The 22,225-nt window shown below is 39.9% G+C and overlaps 1 protein-coding gene across 2 annotated transcripts; it reads left to right on the forward strand.

Moving 5' to 3' along the window:
* Window positions 1–3,287: 3,287 nt before the first annotated feature.
* On the forward strand, window positions 3,288–8,388 carry MGP (matrix Gla protein). Of its 2 annotated transcripts, XM_055280568.2 has the most exons (5): window positions 3,288–3,532; window positions 4,370–4,444; window positions 5,010–5,042; window positions 6,211–6,286; window positions 6,978–8,388. In XM_055280568.2, the coding sequence occupies exons 1-5, from the start codon at window positions 3,472–3,474 to the stop codon at window positions 7,117–7,119; spliced, it is 387 nt and encodes a 128-aa protein (XP_055136543.2). In that variant the 5' UTR covers window positions 3,288–3,471; the 3' UTR covers window positions 7,120–8,388. The 2 variants fall into 2 exon arrangements, with proteins under 2 accessions (XP_055136543.2, XP_055136544.1); XM_055280569.2 differs by lacking the exon at window positions 4,370–4,444 and having other exon boundaries at window positions 3,348–3,532.
* The last annotated feature ends 13,837 nt before the right edge of the window (window positions 8,389–22,225 follow it).

The raw sequence follows: 22,225 nt of genomic DNA on the forward strand, positions 1-22,225 counted from the left end.
AGCACCTTTCTTGATGCTTTGGAAACAGAGATACTCCTGAGTGCCCATAAGAATTGTCAGCCCAGTGAGAAAGCTCATCACTTGGTCTCCTTTAAGGCCAGTTGGCTGCCTAACAATTTTTTTAATTAGATTTGTGTTCAAAGAGCACACTTGATGCATGAGGATAGGGCCCATATCTGTATTTTTCTCTACTGTCTTTCCAGCCTAGAATTGACACACAGTAGATGCTCAGTACATGGATGGATGGATGGATGGATGGATGGACGGATGGATGGATGGGAGAATTATGAAATCGTGAAGCTCCTTCTGGCCCTGACAGGCATGGTCATTCTTCTCTTTTCTGCCTGAGAGTAGGTGGAATAGGAGATCTGTATTACTCCATGGCTTCTCTTGCTTCAGTTCCCACGTTGCCAACCTCACATGAGGAGATTCCGATACATTTTTTAAAACTGGCAATCATATCACTATCTCATATTTCTGTTATCACTTCTGGGAGTATCTTCAAATATTCTCTCCTCTGAATAACACTTCTCTTTTATTAAGGGAAAATGTCTATATAAGTGCCTTTCATAATTATCTAAAACCTAATTAGAATTTAGAGTTTCATGGGGTCTCGTCTTGACAAGATATCCCAATTAAGAAAATGCAAACTAGCTGGCAAAATTAATTTGTTTAAATTTCAATATTTTCTGAAAATTTTCAGTGTTCTGCAATCTCAAACAATGCTATTCCTAACCAAAACAACTTTTATTTCTCTGTTCCCATGTCTCGCTTTTAATATGTCTCACCTTCTACAACTGCTTCCGTTTTTCTCTGTCACTCATTCTCTACCTAAAACTCACCCAGCAAACCAAATTGGTAAGGCTCTTCTCATTTCCCCTTCTCCGTTTTTTTTTTTTTTTCCTACCTCCATTCTTTTCTTCTGTCTTCTCTCAGATAAGTCAATCTTGGTCCTTTCTAATGCAAAGCTCCCATCCCTGCTTTAAGAGTTAGTCCAAGTCCTCACCATAAAAACATATGACTGGAGCTGGCATTCACAAAGTTGTCTTTGAAATGGGGAGTAAGGTGACAGAAGAGAAAAAGAAGGGCTCTGGATTCTCAGACATGTTAATAATTTTTACATATCATATATAAATGGGATTTTGCAGAGAAGAACCCAGAAATAGATGGAAAGCAATGGACAGGAAAGGCAGATGAAGGACCAAAAAGACACAGCTCCCAAAAGAAAGTTAGCCTTACAAAGACCAAGAAAATAAAGAGAAATGCTTAAGTTTAAGGGATCCAGTGGAAGCAGTGATTTAAGGTGGACAAAAGGTGAAGCTTAAGTTGAAAGGAGAAGTGTAGGGTTTTCAAGTTTAGCTTCTGGGACTGTAAAAATAAACAAACAATTGTGATGTCAGAGGCTGAAAGATTATAGTTGTCATTTGAACTTGGGGATAGAGGAAGCATCTATGACTTGGCTGGAAAAGACAGAGCTAATGTACATTGCAAAGCACATATTTATAGCATGAAAATGGAAAGATTTCTCTTTAATTCTGGAGATGGAGTGGGGACGCGGAGAGTAGACTACTCATTTTAAGGGTGAAACATTGGAACTCAACTTGTTTGATGTTATATTAATTGGGGGTTAATTACTAAGCTAAGTACATATAAAACTTTTATCTATGGCTAGCTTGTCCCCCCAAAATCATGCAATATAGTGAACTGGTTTTCACACTTTAAATTATTCATTGATCGTGTAATGATTCAGGTGATTCATCTTGCAAGATGGACACTGAAACTAACACTCAGAGTAAGTTGTGGTTTAAAGAGTGGAACAACTGCCAATCTCATTAGTGGAAATTGTGATGGGTGAATTTATCAAGGATGAACATACATGGTCTTCTTTCTGAGATTTTCTTTAAGATTTTCTCACAGATAATCTATTTCTTAGGTTTTGGAGAGAAAATTTGAATTTTATTGATCCCTCAGGACTCAATCTTTCAGATTTCAAAGGAGCTATTTCTTTTAATGGGGACTCTGTTAATATTTATAAAAGGTCTTCACAGGATGGAGGGTGGGAGGGAAACTCCATTCCAATAAGACAAAAAGAATGAAGCATGAGCCTCCACCTAGTTCATCACTACCCCTTGAAATACATCAGTATTGAAAGATACATCCACCCCACCCCCAACCCAGCCCTATTGCTGTTCCAGCCCAAGAGTCAGAGGTCCTGAAGCTGTAGCTCTTCTACAATCTGCTGCTCTGTGACTCAAGTCTATTGTCTGCAAAGAAAACTATTGGGTTCCCAAGCAACAGAGGCACATCTGGTAGGACAGATTTTGTGATTGCAAAAGAAAGGGGAAAAAAAGAAAGAAAAAAAAAGAGCTCTCTATACTAGATAACCAGAGGCATCAAACTGAAATCCTCCTGTGGAAAATAAGCTAGTACTTCTGTGCCTGATGGTGTAGTGAAAACCTGTGCTTGAGGATACATTACAGTAAAAGAGCAAAGTGAATAGTAAGTAGCTATTACTTACCTCCTTAGGGAGGTGTCTTGTTTGTCTGTACATCCCCCACAGCACCTAGCACAGTACCTTGCATCTCATCTGCTACTCACTAAAAAGTCTATCAAGTTAGTTAATTATCGAGACAACGCCCTCAGAAATGAGAGAACAGTACCCTCTTATCCTTGCTGCACTTTCCACCACTGATACACTGCCTAAGAGAGGACTAGGGCACAGATTTGAACTAATGTCACAAAACTGGATGGGCAAGTTACAACGGTGTCGATTAAGGAAACAGAACTCATGGGGCACCAGATATCTCTACCCTGATGAACCCTTGGAAAAATGCCAAAGATGCATATCCCCAGGCAAATGCCTGATTAGTCTGGGATTGATAGATTGGTCTAGGATTCAGCCCTACTGGGAAGATGTCTAAATTATAATCAGCATAGAAAGCAAAGTCCTCCTAGAAGAAGAAGCAAAGGTTAAAAAGAAGAAAAGAAAAGAAAGTGAAGTCCTTCCTCCCCCAAAACCTCTCATCAATCAATCAGGGTAACAAACAGAACACTAGGGCTCTGTCTGTGGACCAAACCCAAAAGGCCTGTGGTCAGGGCCAGGAGGGTAGATCATGTGTTCGTGGCCACTTCCTCTGTGGGCTTTTGCCCAGGTCTGTCCCCAAGCATACGATGGCCAAAACTTCTGCACCAGTGCAGCATCCTGCTGTAGCACAGTCAGGTCCAGGAGTGAGGGAAAACTGCCCACTCAGAGTAGATAATATCTGGAAGGAATGACTGTTTGGGAAAAGTTCCAATGCTAGTTCAGTGCCAACCCTTCCCCACCTTCTCCGGCCCTCTCCCACTGGTTCCTCCCCTCTCAACTGCTCTGGTTCTTATAAAAACTTCACAGACTTCCACTAACATCTCATAGGAGCCTCTCTCCCTACTGCTGCTACACAAGACCCTGAGACTGACCTGCAGGACGAAACCATGAAGAGTCTGGTCCTTCTCGCCATCCTGGCCGCCTTAGCGGTAGTAACTTTGTGTTATGGTGAGAAACTTTTCTCCCATTTCTCTGTATTTACTTTTCTGCCTCTGACTTTGGCTTACTTCTATTTTTCCTCTCCCTCCTCCTCTTCTTCCCCTTTTCTCTGTTATAATCTTAAAGTACCATTACTTTCACATTTCCCAGTCTCCACAGAAACTGATCTGTTCTATTAAGTCTTTTTTATATCCTAAATATCCAGAGTCTTGTGCAACTTAACAGGCAAACCTGTTCAGTGGTAAGTCTCTAAGAAACTCAGATATTACAGAAAGAAGATATCAAACTCCCAGCCCCCTGCATCCTCGTTTTTAAGGATATTTATTTAGACTTTGGTATCAATGGGTTAAGGGTATTGTTTAAACCATTTGCCTTTGAGAAAATCCAATTTCTCGTGAAGTATTAAGTATAGCCCTTTCTAGAGACTGGACAATCTCATGAACTTACTATGTTTGTTCAGTTAATTAATTTTAAAATAAAGTTTTACATGAAAAGAATTTTAGAAAAGAATCATTTTCATAACTTCAGTTGTCAGAAAATAAATTTTGCCTGTTTTCTATATGTTGTTAAATATACCTGCATTTGTTCAAAGCTTATAAAAGGAAATCTGAAGCAAAGTTATTTACTTATTTCAGTCTTTTGCTTCAATTACTTGGATATTTTCACTGTTTTTAAATTTAAGTTACATTAACAACCATAAAGATTATGCTTGTCACTCTTGTATTACAAATTTTCTGTATCAGAGGATTTGATTTCTTCACCTCCTTTTTAACTTTTGAAGAAAATTCACTTGCTGGCAAATATTAATAGAAGTTTCTTATTCCAAAATTTACCTGCTGTGCTCAGGAGAGTGGCAGAAAGAAGAAAACTTCTGCTTTGATATCATTTCAGTTCTCTCTCTGAACTGGCATCGTGCCCAGAGTGAGCTGTCAGCTGGAGCCAGTGGTTTCTGTGGCTGCCAATTTAATACAGGTTCTTAAGAGGCTTTCGGAACCGTCTTAGAAACCTGTCCTAGTAAGCCCAGCAGAGCAACTGCCCTGTAGTTCTCTTGCCTGGAGAAACCTGGCTGTCTTCTGGATGCTTCTTAATCCTCTTTGACCCTGTTCTCAAACAGGGTCTGAATAAACCAGAGAAGAAGGTTCTCTGGAGACTTCTGTACAGCACTTAAAGTGTCTTATTTTGCTTGTCTGATGACGTCACAGCCCTTGGGAAATTTTAGCTGAAAATGGCCACTCCCTCCTTCAACATCAGAGAAACTAAAATATAGAGATACCCACAGCAAGGCCAGAGCTAGAGAAAAACCTCATAAATCCTAAATTCCTGAAATTTGTAATAACCACACTGCTAAATATATTCTTCATGTTTAGACTCTTTCCTCTTCTTCCATCCCTGTATTTAAACTATCACAGTGTCTAAATTGATAAATAATAATATAATGAATCATTGATAAATGCTGATATAATGAATCTTTTTTTTTAAACTCCAGAATCACATGAAAGCATGGAATCTTATGAACTTAGTAAGTGCATATTTAACTTCTTTATTCAAATCCCTTGCGTTAAAGAACCTCTTCCTATTTTTAAATAAACAAGATGGAAAGATATATAACAGGGAGGGAAAAGGGGGCCTCTTTTGGAAAACTAAAGTAAATTTTTAAATCGAATGACTATAAAAATTGCCAAAGAAGTAATTTTTTAAGCTTGAAGTAGTGCAATATGGGATTTAAGCTACAGGCAACATATTTAGAAGCCATAAAATCTCATTTGGAAATTTTAAATTGGCACCACATCAACTGCACAGATGGAAATCGAGGAGTAATGACAAATGGTAAAGCACAGAGTTGCACGCCAAGTCAGCTGGGAGACCACAGGCGCCACGTTAAGCTGAGTGCTGTTTTGTTTTTTTTTTTTGTTTTTTTTGTTTTTTTTTTTTTTTGAGACAGCGTCTCACTCTATCACCCAGGCTGAAGTGCAGTGGCATGATCTCGGCTCACTGCAACCTCCACCTCCCAGATTCAGGCAATTCTCGTGCCTCAGCCTCCCGAGTAGCTGGGTTTACAAGCCCATGACAGCATGCCTGGCTAATTTTTGTATTTTTAGTAGAGACGGAGTTTCACCACGTTGTCCAGGCTGGTCTCGAACTCCTGGCCTCAAGAGATCCACCCACTGCAGCCTCCCAAAGTGCCGGCATTACAGGCATGAGCCACCACACCCAGCCAGCTGATTGCTGTTGAATAGCTGGACTTATAAAGACTGAGCATAGGAGGAAATGGCACATCACTCTCATTTTTAATTTATTCATTATTTTTATAGTGTTTAAACTGTTCATGTACTGGCAATCTAGAGTTATGCTTCATAAATCCTCAGGACAGAGAATTTCTCCTCAAAAGGAATTTAAAATCTACCAAGTAGAAATACAGAAATTAAGAAAGGCAAAGTGATCATCCAAAGGCAAAACCAACAAAGCCTATATGACAAGTCTCTAAGACAGATGGATTGATTACTGATTTTATTTGATCAGGAAGTTAATGAAATCTACTTTATACTCTCCTTTAATTTTGCCAATCTCTGTTTATATGAGTTGCAGAAGTTAAGGCACTTTCAAATATATTTGTGTCAAGGAATATTCACGGAAATATTTTCAGCTATGTGTTACTAAAACTGCATTTGTTTATTTTCTGTTCTAAGATCCCTTCATTAACAGGAGAAATGCAAATACCTTCATATCCCCTCAGCAGAGATGGAGAGCTAAAGTCCAAGAGAGGTCAGTAACAAAACTTCATGAGGAGCGGTCATTTTTCCCAGTGTAGATCACAGATCTGAATTGGAGTGGGAAACAGCTTTTTCATCATATACATTATTTCTAATTGTATCTTTAAAATCAAAAAACTTAAAAACAATATACAGAAAACAACTGAATTATTAGAAAACTATGTGGGGAAAGATCCGGAAAGGAGCGGGAAGGAGGAGAGAAAGGAGGACAGAAAGAAAACGTCTATTTTCATTAAAAAAAAAAAAAAAAAAAAAATCTGTTCTGCCTTCCCTCCCTGGTTTTTTTCGTTGGTTGGTTTGCTTTTCTGAGACAGAGTCTCACTCTGTTGCCCAGGCTGGATTGTAGTGGTACTATCTCGTGCCTCAGCCTCCCAAGTAGCTGGGATTACAGGCACGTGCTACCACGTCCAGCTATTTTTGTATTTTTAGTAGAGATGGGGTTTTGTCATGTTGGCCGGGCTAGTCTTGAACTCCTGACCTCAAGTGATCCGCCCACCTCAGCCTCCCAAAGTGCTGGGATTACAGGCCTGAGCCACCGCACCCAGCCTCTCCCTGTTCTTTAAATATCTCTTAATATAGGGGGGCATGGAGAGAAAGTCTCTCCGATATTTTCTTCTTCTTTTCCATTTTTGTATTTTTCCACTTTATGCTTCTCAATTTTGGCCTCTTTTTCCACTTTCTAGGATCCGAGAACGCTCTAAGCCTGTCCACGAGCTCAATAGGGAAGCCTGTGATGACTACAGACTTTGCGAACGCTACGCCATGGTTTATGGATACAATGCTGCCTATAATCGCTACTTCAGGGAGCGCCGAGGGGCCAAATGAGATTGGGGGAAGAAAAAAAATCTCCTTTTTTCTGGAGGCTGGCACCTGATTTTGTATCCCCTTGTAGCAGCATTACTGAAATACATAGACTTATATACAATGCTTGTTTCCTGTATATTCTCTTGTCTGGCTGCACCCCTTTTTCCTGCCCCCAGATTGATAAGTAATGAAAGTGCACTGCAGTGAGGGTCAAAGGAGAGTCAACATATGTGATTGTTCCATAATAAACTTCTGGTGTGATACTTTCATCTTGTAAATCTGCTTTCTTTTGGGAAAATACTGAGATATTTAAATCATGGCCCACCTTACCCAAAATAGGAGATTCTGTTCATCTCACATCTAGTATTGATTAGAAAAATAACTGCATAAAAAGATGGAAGCTTAGAAGGCACTCACTCAGCCATAAATTATCTAAACCCTCTCTACCTTGGAATCTGTGAATGGAATCTGGTATGTTTTTTCCAAGATTTTCCTATTGTAAATTGTGGCAAATACAGGGCTCCCTTCATTTGCTTTTCATCTCTTATGCATCAAAGTCAAAAACATTTCTGAATCAAGATAATCTAGAAGAGAAAAAAGAGGAAAAGGAAAAGAGAAAGCAGAAGGGGCAAATAAAACCAATTGGCAAAAACTGTCAATAATAGTTTATAGACTTAACTATATCAATAATCACATTATATGTAAATAGTTTAAACAATCCAATTATTTTTTACTTCTACATATGTTATATTTTTACTTCTACATTTGTTATAGGTTCCACGCTACATGTTTACTATTCTTGCTTTAAATAATTTTAATAATTTATTTTAAAGTTTAGATAATAAGAAAATATCCCAGGCCAGGCACAGTGGCCCACACCTGTAATCTCAGTAGCCATGACCATGCCAATGCACTCCAGCCTGTGAAACAGAGTGAGACTCTGTCTCTATAGAAAAATAAAAAAGAAAGAAAAGATCTCATATATTTACCCATGTAATTTTCATTTCCTGTTTTTTTCATTCTCCTTTCCATCTGGTGTCACTTCCCTTCTGCCTGAGGACTTCCTTTAACATTTTTTATAGTTCAGGTCTGCAGGATTCTTTGTTTTGTATGCTTGTTTTTATTCTTGAAAGATATTTTCACTGTATATTGAATCCCAAGTTGCCACGTCTCTTTTAATTATTTTAAGATATGCCACTGAATTCTAGCTTGCACAGTTTTTCGATATAAAATTTGTGGTAATTCTTATCTTTGTTCCACTGTATATACTGCATCTTTTATCTCTGGCTGCTTCTAACATTTTTCTCTTTATTAGGGCTTTTGACCAAATTGATTCAGACCTATCTTGATTTGATTTTTCTTATTTTTCTTGTTCTTGAGGCTTATTGACCTTCTTAGATTGCATAAAATTAGAAAAATTTTTAGTCATTATTTTTTCAAATACTTTGATCCCTCACTCCTCCTCTCCTGTAAAGGGTCCAATGACATGCACATTTGACCACTTGAAGTAATACAACTCTCTGATGTTATTTTAATTTTTACAAATTGCTTTTCTCTGTGTGTTTTATTTTTGACACTTTCTATTAATGTGTCGTCAGGTTCATTAACCTTTTCTTTGGCAATATCTAATCTACTATTAATTTCATCTAGTGTATTTTTCATCCCAGACATTGTGGTTTTAATCACCAGAAGTTTGATTTGGATGTTTTCATATCTTCCACGCCTCTACTTATCTTTTTAAATGTCTTTGATACATTTAATTGTTACAATAACTATTTTAACATAATGTCAGTTATGGGTTGGTTTGATTGGTTGATTATTCTACTTATGAATCACAATTTTCTACTTTTCTGCATTCTTGCTTAATTTTATTTGATGCCAGACATTGTAAATTTTACCTTTTTGTGTACTGGATATTCTTCTGTTTCTGTATGTGTTCCTGAGCTTTGCTCTGGGATTCAGTTAAATCATGTGGATAAAACTGATCAGTATTTAATCTAAGGCTAATTATTTCCCCACTCTGAGGCAAGACCTTTCTGAGTACTGCGCCCAATGTCCCATGACAATAATCGTAGCCCTGAGTTAACAGCAGCCACTGTTTCCTCTATTCCTCTTGGATGGTAATCTCCCCACACACATATGCCAATCAGTTCTCTGTGTGTACACAAGAGTGCCCTCCACTGATATCCAGGGATCTCTCTCACTCTCTCCTTTGCAGTATTTTGCTATGTGAAATATAGTCACTGCGTTTTTCTAGAACTCTCAACTCCATCTCAACTCAAAATGCCCACTGGACCCCACCTTGGTTCCCTCTCCCTAAGCCATGGCCTAGAAACTCCCTTAAGGCAATAGGCTGGAGAAGTCACAGGACTTACTCTGTTTTCCATCTCATAGGAACGCCATCTTTAATTGCCTATTGTCCAAGGTCTTGAAAGACATTTTTTCACATGTATTGCCTATTTCTTTTTTTTTTTAATTATTATTATTATTATATTTTAAGTTTTAGGGTACATGTGCACAGTGTGCAGGTTTGTTACATATGTATCCATGTGCCATGTTGGTGTGCTGCACCCACTAACTCGTCATTTAGCATTAGGTATATCTCCTAATGCTGTCCCTCCCCCCTCCTCCCACCCCACAACAGTCCCCGGAGTGTGATGTTCCCCTTCCTGTGTCCATGTGTTCTCATTGTTCAATTCCCACCTATGAGTGAGAACATGCGGTGTTTGGTTTTTTTTAGTTGTTTCTGAAAGGAAGGTAAATCCCCCTTTCTTAGAGGGATCCTTAGTTCCTTAGACTCCATCTTAGCTAAAAGTCCATTAAAACAGGCAGGACTATTTAAACAGTGATCCCAACCTCAAGAGTTCCCCGGTAAAATTGGCTGAGACATATACTGCAGTTACATCACAGTTTAAATGCTCACTCTGGCTAGCCCTACTTGCCTCACCCCTCTCATGTGTTGTTCCCCAATCACCCACACACAAGTCTCTAAATCTTAGAGTCTACTTCCTAGAGAACCAAATCCGTGACAATCATTCAGGTGGTAAATACTGAATAGTCAACCAGCGTCTTCTAGCTCCAGAATCTTCTCGCTCCAGCTTGTTTTATTCATTACATAACACTAGTTTTATAGTTTTTGAGTTGGCAAGAGTTTCAGCAATAATCTATTTCAATCCCCTCATTTTTCAGTTAAGAATTTGAGAGCTTAAAATCTAAGTGACTTAAGTGACTGTCCCAAGGGCAAGTAATTCTATTTTCTTGAGAAATTTACTTGTAGTGACCTCATAAAATCTAATTCTTTAAGCCAGTTTCTTAAAGAGCTGTGTACAAATAGTCCATATATTTTTACTAGCCTCCCATTGTGTATAGTTACACTTTCCAATCTGATGAAGCTATTTTTAATGTAGTTTCTACCTCAGTCAAAATTTTATCTATCTACCATCTCAGCTCTATTATTTCTTTTTTTGATATATCCTTGTTTTTCAGAACTAAGACACATAAAGTAACATGTTACAGGTCTTATTCTCTTCCCCTTTGCTCATCTTGGTAAGGTTTTTCCATAGATTAATTTAGCCTGAGAACCAAAGAGTGTTTAAACATAAGCAGATTACTCTGCCACCACCCGTAAAAGCAATGTGCATCTTAGAAGGGTGTCTAAGAATAAGTACTTTGTAGCTAGGTCTCCTAGTTTTTAATGCCAGCTCTGCCACTGAGAATGTGTCAATCTTGGACAAGTTAAGTAATCTCACTGGGCCTCAATTCCCTTATCTGTAAAATAAGATTATTTCAGCACCTATCTTAGGGTTGCTGTGAACGTTAAACAAATTAATACATGTAAAGTGCACAAAACACTGCCTGGCATGTAGTAAGCACTCAATAGTTGTTAGCTATTTCTATTGTATTGTACTTTTACTATAGTCTGGATATTAAAAATGGCAAGACAATGACTCTTTGGAGAGTCACACTTACGCCTCAAGCATCTATAATTGCCTATGAAGAGCGGTCTGCAGAATTCATAGCCAAACACTATAAACAGCACTGGCTAGTTTGTACTCACTTCACTCTTCCTCTCCTCCACCAGGCCATGGCTACCTATGCTGAGCAGCATGCAGTTTCAAAAAAGACTAGAAAATTAATGATATTCATTTTTGTACCCAACTGGGTTTGAAATTTTTGCAGCCAAAGTAGTTCATACTAGAATGGAGCTAAACTTAAATTCTTATATAGTAGTACTAGGAGGAGGGGTAGTAGTAAAATATATGCAAGCACCATGTGCCCTTACCCTTTCAATGGAGGGAATCTGTAAATAATCTGTTGCTATATGTACCTTAAGTTCTTGATGTCCTTAATTATCCATCATTGTAGCCTTTCCATCAGTTCTTCAGTTTTAATGCTTCCTTGTCATAATACAGAACTCTAATGAGAGTGAATTCTATCCTAAACTCATGTTGATTTGGAACCCTGAAACTTTGCCTCTATTGCCTCTGCTTTGCCTATATTTGCCTCTATTTACGAACTAGGGTTCTATTTTATCCTAGTTGGCCCTCCTCTGGAACCCAAACATCGCTACCCATCTGATTATTCCTAGATATACCTTCTGCCATGTCCCTTCCACCAGTAAGTATCCCTGGCCATTAATGTCAGTTCAGAACAAAACACATTAATCTACTCTGCTTCACTGGCAAGAAAGAGACACCTTAATCCACGATGTGTTACATACCCTAAACTACCAAGCATTGCATAGGGCTGTGTCCCCAGTAGGTAGACTATATGTGTCCGATAATAAGGTGTGGAAGCAGGAGTGGCCTTACTTGTCATCATTTGTAAGCCATATGAGGAATTTATACTTTAAATCCTTACAATTCCAATCTATAGGCCTGGAAAGTGTGGTTTAGAAAGAGGAAATATTTTCACCATGGAACACAGGAAGAGTCTCATTTACGTTCTAAAGCTTCACAGTAACTTCGGGCCCTTCATGCCAGGCAGCAAATGAAAGAGTCATCTTCCTAACAGGGGTAATTGACATCAGGAGAAGGTAGGGCTTCCTAACAGGGGTAATTGACATCAGGAGAAGGTAATTTCATCAGGAGGAGGTAGGGCTTCCGTTACACAATCTAAGGAGGGAAAGTGAATCTGATACCACTGAAACATCTCTTGATATGTCTGTGCCCAATCATGATAGTAAATGGACAGATATATCAGCCATGGTCTAGAAGAGCATAGTCCAGGAACTCCCAACTCTCCAGAAAGGTGCTCTAACTCCCTTACCAGTTAGACACCAAGACCACCAGATACGCTATGAGTGAGCAAAATCTAGAATGGGTAGTTTTTAAGAGGGAAACAATGAGTATTAGCAGTGGCCTTGCAACTATCTGTACCAACACAGGCTATAATTAGTCCCACTAACCTTCGTACGTGTTCTGGCTTGACCCTACAAGTGAATTAGACTTTAAACATGAGAATATACCAAAGGAGAAATTATAGAGCTGGGAAAAATGAGATAGTTATCACACTAAAACTGGGAAATACATTTGCATAAAACAACCACAGTATCCAGGAAAGTAGGACTAGAACCTCTCTATTAGACCAATCAGAATCTTGAAGAAGCTGTTTCTGGAACAGTTTGTATGAAGCAAGTTTAAGCATGATGGGTAAGTGTAATGAATGATGTGGTGCATTGCCCAGATCCCTTCAGACTGAGGCACTCATTTTCTCAGCTGCCTGAGTCTCTTTCCTGAAACTGCTCTTAGCTGAAGAAAGTCATCTTGCCCCAGTTTGCATCTCTCTCCAGAAGCAGCCTGTATCCAAAAACTCGTCAATGCAGGGATATAAACACCTAGCCCTCTTCCCCTGACACTGACATTTTTCAGTCTTGTGATTGCATCTTTCTTATCTACCCTTCCCCTGCCAGCTCCATGTTGAAAAGCCAAGATCTATCATGACTTAACTGCTCAGTTTATGACTTTACACATTCTGAGTAATGGGAAAGCAGAAGTAGGATATAGTAACCTCTCTTGGTGGTCTCTAAATTCATCCTAGGACTGAAATTGGCCCCAATATTTCTGAATTTAAAATGAAACCCCCGGCCCATCCTCAAGAATGTTAAAACCAGGGACTACATTATGAGATTCATCTGTTAATTCCTTTAAAGAAATGAGCTGGGTGACCTGTTGGGGGATTTTTCCATCTCTAATTTTTCTGAATTCAGGCATTGAAAGCTAACCAACAATTAAGAAAGCCAGAAACGTAAGTCATCTGGGGTTGTTCAAACATGAGGTTAAGCTTTGAAAAATACTGTTCAAGAAATGTGCTCTTTGCTCATTTGGTTAATACAGGAGACTTTTATGGTGTTTGCCTAGAAACCCTCTGACTCCTTTACTTTGGGTAGAGCAATACACGAAATTTGTCCCTACCCATTTCATCTAAGGATAACGACTACTCCTTGTGACCACAAACCTATAATAAATAAAGTAGGAAAATAATTTGCGTACATTGATGTTTTCTAAACATTCTGAGAGAGAATTTTCCTCCTTAGGAGGAGTTTTGGAAAGGCCTAAAAGATAATAATTTTGCATTATAAAAGTATTCCAAGAAAATCATAAATGTTGGTACTTACTCCTAGGAGTGAATTAGACTTCAAACACGAGAGCATACCAAAGAAGAAATTACAGAGCTGAAAAAGAGGAGATAATTTTTTCACTATCCTGGTTAATAAATTTCTATAGAACAGCCACAGGATCCAGAAAGATGGGTCTAGAACTACAAAGTTTACTAGAAGCATATGGGCAATCTGCATCCATCTCTTTGAAAACATAAAAGAGAATTGGAAAAAATATAAAGCAAATTTAGTTCGATGTTCCCCCAACAAGTATTCCAGTAATAATACTCCAGTCCAGTGTGCTGCCAAAATTGTACTATGCCCAGACAAGTTCTACTGTTTTTGTATATCTCATCTTAGAAATATATACATGTGTATATATATGTTTAATATACTAAATGTAATATATCAAACCTTCTGTGTGGTCCATAAGTAAATGAATATGTTTGAGTCTGTTTAGCACAGGGGTTTGCAAGATACTTTGACAATATAATGTTTTTTTCAAAGGGCATTGACCAAAATCTTGCAGAACACTATTTAGAACCATTAATCAAGCCCAGCCTCCCACTATTTCTTTCTACAGCATTCGTGGCATTCCACCTACATGTATGTAACATTTAACAAATATTTATCATATGCCTACTCTATGCCATATGATGTGGCCAATGTAGCAGATGGTCACTCAGTTTGTACTTGCAGACATGTGTTATGAAGCACTCTAGGCCACATGATGCCCTAGTTTTTGTATATTGAATCAATTTAAACATTTTGGCCTTAATTCTTCTCTCTCAAACAAAACAGAATGAGTCTATTCTACTCACTCATTTCTCTGCTCTTCTTTTCAGTCTTCCACATTGGATATGTTGCTCAGATACCTTCACACTCCCATGCATCTTTTTCTGATTATATCCTAATTTATCAGTGTCTGTCTTGCAGGACCCAATGTGAAGCACAACACATTTTCTGATAGTCTCAGAGTGCAACTAATTATGACTGTTCATGATCCAAGTCTTATTGCATCTATGAGGAATCTAAGACTGTATTTGCTTTTCTCATAGTTGCTTCTCACCAATGGCTTTGTTAAAATCTTCAGGTGTTTTTAACATAAAGCACTAGCAAGTCACATCTTTCCTCATGCTGTACTTGTGAGCACATTTTATCATCTAAATGCAACGTGTATTTTATCACCATCTAAATGTCATCTTGTTGAATTCAATAGTTGAGATAATATCATCATTCATTTTATTAGCTATCTGTTGGAGATATGAATCTCCTGAAAATTTGATGGCAATGCCTTTCTGTATGCCTTTGAATAAAATATGTTAACCAATAGGGATTAGAAACAGACATATCAACAGCGAAGAGCCAAAAGGGCAGGGCGAGGGAAGGCCTGGGAAGGCAGTGCCAGGGAGAAGTGCTTGGCACTAAAATTCACTTCAAATTTAATTGTATTCACTGCTGTTTCACATGCATCCTCATTAGTCTAGTCTGCTACATCAGAAATCCCAATGCAGATTTAGGAAGCCAATAAATTTGTCACATGCGCTATGTATGGTCAGTCAATTGGCCCTGCTAGCTCTGTTCCCTTATTCAAAATGCCTAACAAGTTGCCAGGTGATGCAAAATGATTAGCTAATATATTATCCAGTATAAAACCAGCTAACTGGACCAAAAGGACAGAAGGTAGAGGAAAGCTCATCAAAAGCTTACGGTGAATCAGATGCAGTGTCCTGTATGCAATGCTATTTACCACACTTCCCAGGCCAGGCTTCCTCACTCTTCCCCACCCTAGAGCTTTGAGTCCATGTTAGGCAGATTCTATCATGAGCTTTGGCATAGGGGGCCTGACATCAGGTCAGTCTGAAATAGAACTACGACAACCAAAAAAAAAAAAAACTTGTCTAATCATCCAGACTTTCTCATTCTAGAAAAAAAAAAAGTTAGACAAATTAAATTTAGCAGAGTTTATTTGAGCAAAGAAACAGTTCATGAATCAGGCAGCATTCTGAAGCAGTAAAGGTTAAGAAAGCTCCATTCAGCAATATGAGCAGGCAGTATTTATAGACAGAAAAAGGAAGTGACGTGCAGAAACAGCCTGATTGGTGACAGCTCTGCATTTGCCTTATTTGGACATGTCTAAGCAGTTTACAGGCCCTGATTTGCTGAAAGCTCAGCTGCTATGATTGGCCAAAACTCAATTAGTCATGACAAGAATATACTAACTGCAAGTTACATTGCAGTGTATTTACATATTAAGTTAGGTTACAGTTTGCTACATATGGAGGCAGGCTTAGGCCAAATTTCATTTAATTTAACACTAGTGTCTCTTTTTCTGTCTACTCCCTCCCCACCTACAGACCAAAACAAGCTGCCTTAGTCTTCCCAAGGAAATGTCTGCTTTGTAAAAATGGAATTTGGAGAGAACCATGTTGACCCAAAAAAACTGGTGTCAAATAGTGACCCTAAAGCTAGTCCAACAAGCTCTGGAACAAGATTCTTTGGAGCATGGGCCTCCAAGTACCTTTCAAATCATATTATAAAGTAGCAACCTAGGCTACCAACTCGTAAAGAGGTTCTTTGCTGGCTGAACAGCAATCCAGGTTTCTCAAGCTGTCAACCAAATATAAGGGAAAAATAGACCCAGAACAACGTGGTTTCTGAGAGATTTCCCAAATGAAGAGAAACGTGAAGTTTATCTGGACCCCTCAGAATTACTAGCTCCTGGAGAACCTGCATTTGTCCAGGACTAGATTGAAGGAGAAGCACACTAGGCCTAACCACTAGAATGTCAGTTGCAGACTTGGACCTAGAATAGAGATGAGGTGTGTGGGTGTACATGTGTGTTTGCAATGAGAGAAAGAGGAGACACAATCTCAGTGCAGTATAACCCTCCTCTGACCCAGCTCAGTAAACACCTAATTCTTCACACAGACTCTACTCATAAGTCTGCTATAGCAGCCCCAGGTGTATAGTGTTAACATCTCATTTTTAAAAACGTATTTACTTTTAGTGCTGTCACATAGACACTTTATTTCCACCGGTTCTGACTGCATCTATGGGGAGTAGGAACAGTATTGTTTGTAGTCAAGAGGTGTGGGAACAGTCAGGTAGGTTAAAGTCACTAAAAGCAAAACAAGCACTGGAACTCAAATGTCAATATCTAAACACACGCTTTGCTACTAAAGGTAAGAAGCTTGGAAAGTCTTTTTGCAAAGGGAAGACTAGGGACACACAGCAATGTCTGCAAACAGGTCAGACTTGAAACCATATAGAAAAGAGAAGACCCAACCCTAATGCTAGAAAACATGTTGAGGATGAAAACCTCCTTTGCAATCATCTTTCATTTTCTAATAAGACTTCCATGGAAATTACAAAGTCAAAAGTCACAGAAGTAACACGAAATCAGTCTAAAAAGCATTTTTGAGTGGTAGAGAGTCGTCCTCTTGTCTAGAACAAATTAGTTCCCTTGGATAAAATTAAATAATTCAATTTTAATTTTGCAAGAGGGAAAAATAAACCTGTGCTTCAAAAATATTTACAGGGTTTTTTTTTTTTTCCTTTGCACTCAGTGACCTGGAAGATGAAAAGAAGACCCTGAGTCAAACCAAAATCTGTCCATGGTTTTCCACAAGCTGGACTGGGTTTGTAAATGTTGCATTGAGAAAACTTCAAAGTCATAATTTAGGTCTGTGCTGCCTGGTATACACATACCTTGCAATTTTAAACCATGACATGATTTATTTCCTTCATGTTAAAAACAGATATTACTTGTAGAGGCTAAAAAAGACCTTGATATGATAAAGTGAGTTTTTAGATATTCAAACTCTAGAATTGGCCCTACACAGTCTACAATGTTTTTCTAGTATCCATATTCATAAGCCTCTAGGTTTCCAGGATCTTTCATGAGAGGCCACCCCATAGCACAGTTAGTGGATCTACCAAAGATGTTTTCCTGGCTTTGCTAATGCTGGTACACACAAACCTGGGCTTTCAACAAGAAGTGACAAACTGCCTTCCTTATGGCTTCAACTGCAAAATGACCTGCAGAGTAAGTTAGGATGGGTGGATGCACTAAAATGAAGGCTTCTCGATGTTCCCAATTTGATGGCGTCACTCTGCTTTTTTTCCACAACTCATCATTGGCTGATGTTCCACTAAACATGCATTCTTTGAGAAGGATGTATTAAAATGGTTACTCCTTCCTGAAAGGGCATGAAATGTAAATCACCTTCATCTCCACTTATACTTCTCTAAACCTAATTGGGACTGATTTTCAGTATCTCTTTTCATGTCTTGTCCTTGTGCCACAGTCACTGGAACCAAAGAGGGCCAAAATTGGAAGAGTAGACCCTTTCATTTGTTTAACATTTTCTCACACCATAATCTCATGTAACCCACTTCTCCCTTTAGAAAGCTTAGGTGCATGTATCTCTTAAGTTAGTGTGGTCATATATATATCCTGCTCATTTCATGCCTCCATTTTACAGCCCAGAGATGGACTCTGGAGACCATGGGCACTGTATCTCGAGGAGAATAAATACAAAAAGGAAAGGGGCTTAAAACTAAGCTCCATGACAAATGGTGAAAGAAATGAATACTATTTGATCTGAAGCAGAGAAGGCATGTGTGCCTCAAGGTAAAAACCTACAGAGGTCTAACATGTGGAAAGGAAAAAGATATGCTACCCTAAGAGTAGAACTACGAACAAAGGATAAAAATTACAGAGAGAAAGATTTTGGTTCAATGAATGAAAAATCTAAGAGAGAAGTTCCATTTGAAAATGTATACTGGAGTAAGCTTATCATCACAGGACATGTTTAAACAAGGGGAAATGCCACTTGACAGGGACAAAGAAAAGGGAATTCCTGGAAAGGATGGTCAGGCCAAATGAAACTTCAAACCTTAAAATCCTATGATTCTTATCTATGCCTAAATGGGAGAAATACACAGCGCCAATACTTCTGTTCATAAAAACAGTTGTTAGCCCCTTCCACTCAGGACAGGGAGAGGGTTAGACAGTATGTTAAGATACAGAAACAGACTGAAGGAATTTAGGCACCCCAGGAAAGATAGAATGAGTATGTGAGGGTAGGCAAATAAGATGATTATAACTATGTTATTAGATGGGTGAGTAGTCATAGAAGTCACATTAAGTAAGGAGCAACTGTCTAGCATTTTAAGCCTCCGTCTTGACTCTTCCTTAATATTCACAGATAACATATATTTGAGGTAGGCATATTTAGGGCTTGGATTTTCTTTTTTGGATAACTGATTAAATTCTTCAGGTCTTGTCGAAACCATAGCCCTGAGTTGTGAATTAAATGTGGTCAGAAGCAGATAGGTAACTAAGAGTTTAACAATAAAGGAAAGAAAGAAGGAGTTTCTATTATTTTCTAAGCATCTCTGTGACTCATAATCTTAAGTGTAATTAAACTAATACAATCATGTATTACATATTTTATTTTGCTATGGTTTGTGTGATGTACTGGGAATGAAACTGATGGGGAGGGGGCAGAGATGGCCAATTAGAAGCAGCTGCGGTACCTGGCTCTCACAGAGAGGAATGAAAGGGGCAAGTGAATACTGCACCTCCAACTGAAATATCCAGGTACTCGCAGTGACTCTGATCGGGAAAACAGCTTGACCCACGGAGAACACAGAAAAGCAGGGTGGGGCGATAGCCCACCTGAGAGCAACACAGAACCAAGGGAACCCCCAACCCCAGCCACAGGAAGCAGTGAGTGAATCTGTGACCCCAGGAAACCAGACTTCTCCCACGGATCTTTGCAACTCTCAAATCAAGAGATTCCCTTGTGAGCCCACACCACAGGGCCTTGGGTCCGACACACAGAGCTGTGTGGAATCTCAGCAGAGCAGCTGCTGAGGCACACACAGAGACCCAGGAGCTTTACCTACTCTGGCTTTGGGATCCTTGGCAAGGTAGGAGACCTGTATATATCCCTAGGAAGGGAGCTGAATCCAGGAGGCCAGTGTGAGTCTGTGGGCCCCACTTCCACGGCATCCCACAAGATAAGATCTACTGGCTTGGATTCCAGCCAGCTACTAGCAACAGGTTGGAGCCTGCCTGAGATGGGTCAGAGACCCGGGGGACAGAGGCAGGCCACCATCTCTGCTGTTTGGTCAACTCAGCAAATCCAAACGGTCCAGACAAGGAAAGATCCCCCCAACACAGCATAGTTGCTTTGCCAGAATGTGGCCAGATTGCCTCTTTAAGCAGTATCCCAAAACATTCCTCCTCAATGGGCGGGACCTCCCATCTGGAACCTTCGGCCACTCCTGCCCATTTTCTATGGACAGAGTTCTGATCTCTCCCTGAGGGAGAAGTGTGGGCCACCACCTTGGTTGTTTGGACAACTAAGCCATTCCAGCCTGCAGGCTGTGGAGACTGCAAGTTGACCAGCACAGAGGCAGCTCCCCAGCATAGTCGAGCTGTTTTGTCAAGGTGTAGCCAGACTGCTTCTTCACACAAGAACCCAATCCACTCCTCCTTGCAGGGCAGGTCCTCCCATTCAGGGCCTCTGGCTACCCTGTTCATGTTCTATGGACAGAGGTCTGATTTCTCCCAGGATGGGTGACCAGGGGGAGGAGCAGGTCACCATCTTTGCTGTTTGGGTGACTCAGCCATTCCAGCCTGCGGGCTTTGGTGAGTCCAAGCTGACAGGGCCAGGGATGGTTCCCCAGGACTCCATGACTGTCTTGTTAAGGTGTGGCCAGACTGCTTCTATAAAAGGGAGCAGGATCCATTCCTCCTTGCTGGGCAGGGCCTCCCAGCTGGGGCCCCTGGCCACCCCTGCCCGTGTTCTATGACCAACAGAGTTCTAATTTCTCCCTGGAATGGCGGTGCCCACGAGATGGGGCAGGCCACCACCTTTGCTGTTTGGGCATCTCAGCTAGTCCACCCTGCAGGCCTTGGATTGGGGGCTGAAGGGTCCTCAACATAGCACAGCTGCTCTACCAAAAAGCAGCCAGACCGATTCTTTAAACAGGTCCCTGATATCATTCCTAGTGACCCCAACCAGGGTCTCCAGCTACCTTGTACAGGCACGTTCAGGCCAGCAACAGGTCAGTAGCCCCCAGGACAGGGCTCTCAGATAGAGGGGCAGGCTGCCATCTTTGCTGTTTTGCAGCATTCACTGATGATACCTTCAGGTACTAGAAAAACCGAGGTGACTAGGGTCTGGAATAGACCCCCAGCCAAACACAGCAGCCCTACAGAAGAATGGCCAGGCTGTTAAAAGAAAAATAAACAAAGAAAAAACAATAACAACAACAAAAGAAAACACAAAAGAACCCATCCAAAAGTTAGCAACCTTAAAGATCAAAAGTAGATAAGCCCACAAAGATGAGAAAGTATCAATGCAAAAACACTGAAAACTCAAAAAGCCAGAGTGCCCCCTTTCCTCCAAATGAACACAACACCTCTCCAGCAAAGGTTCAGAACTGGGCTGAGGCTGAGATGGCTGAAATGACAAAAGTAGTCTTCAGAATGTGGATGAAAACAAGCAAACAAACTTCGCTGAACTAAAGGAGCATGTTGTAACCTAATGCAAAGAAGCTAAGAAACATGATAAAACAATGCAGGAGCAGCCAGCCAAAATAACCAGTGTAGAGAGGAACGTAATCAACCTTATAGAGCTGAAAAACACACTACAAGAACTTCACAATGCAATTCAAACTATTAATAGCAGAACAGACCAAGCAGAGGAAAGAATCTCAGAGCTTGAAGACTGTCTTTCTGAAATTACAGACAGACAAGAATAGAGAAAAAGGAATGAACAAAACCTCCAATATGGGATTATGTAAAGAGACTAAATCTATGACTGATTTGGGTACCGAAAAGAGATGGAGAGGCTGGAATCAATTTGGAAAACATACTTCAGGGTATCATCCCAGAGAACTTCTGCAATCTAGCTACACAGGCCAACATTCAAATTCAGGAAATGCAGATAATCCCGGTAAGATACTTTACAAGATAATCAATCCCCAAGACACATAATCATCAGATTCTCCAAGGTCAAAATGAAAGAAAAAAATGTTAAGGGCAGCCAGACAGAAAGGCTTGGTCACCTAACGAAAGGAAGCCCATCAGACTAACAGCAGACCTCTCAGTAAAAACCCTAAAAGCCAGAAGAGATTAGGGGCCAATAGTCAACATTATTAAAGAAAAGAATTTCCAGATTCTGTTCCAAGATGGCCGAATAGGAACAGCTCCAGTCTGCAGCTCCCAGCATGATTGATGCAGAAGACAGGTGATTTCTGCATTTCCAACTGAGGTACCTGGTTCATCTCATTGGGACTGGTTGGACAGTGGGTGCAGCCCACAGAGGGTGAGATGAAGCAGGGTCGGTTATTGCCTCACCTGGGAAGTGCAAGGGGTTGGGGGATTTCCCTTTCCTAGCCAAGGGAAGCCATAACAGATAGTACCTGGAAAAACGGGATACTCCTGCCCAAATACTGCGCTTTTCCAATGGTCTTAGCAAATGGCACACCAGGAGATTATATCCCACG

This window comes from Symphalangus syndactylus, chromosome 5, assembly GCF_028878055.3.
Source record: "Symphalangus syndactylus isolate Jambi chromosome 5, NHGRI_mSymSyn1-v2.1_pri, whole genome shotgun sequence".
Classification (NCBI taxonomy): Eukaryota; Metazoa; Chordata; class Mammalia; order Primates; family Hylobatidae; genus Symphalangus; species Symphalangus syndactylus.

Bases quoted from the DNA above. Each gene is read 5' to 3' on its own strand.
- MGP (XM_055280568.2), top strand. From the start codon at position 3,472: ATGAAGAGTCTGGTCCTTCTCGCCATCCTGGCCGCCTTAGCGGTAGTA. The intron at 5,043-6,210 runs GTAAGTGCATAT...TTCTGTTCTAAG, and splicing joins CATGGAATCTTATGAACTTA to ATCCCTTCATTAACAGGAGA. The intron at 6,287-6,977 runs GTCAGTAACAAA...TCCACTTTCTAG, and splicing joins AGAGCTAAAGTCCAAGAGAG to GATCCGAGAACGCTCTAAGC.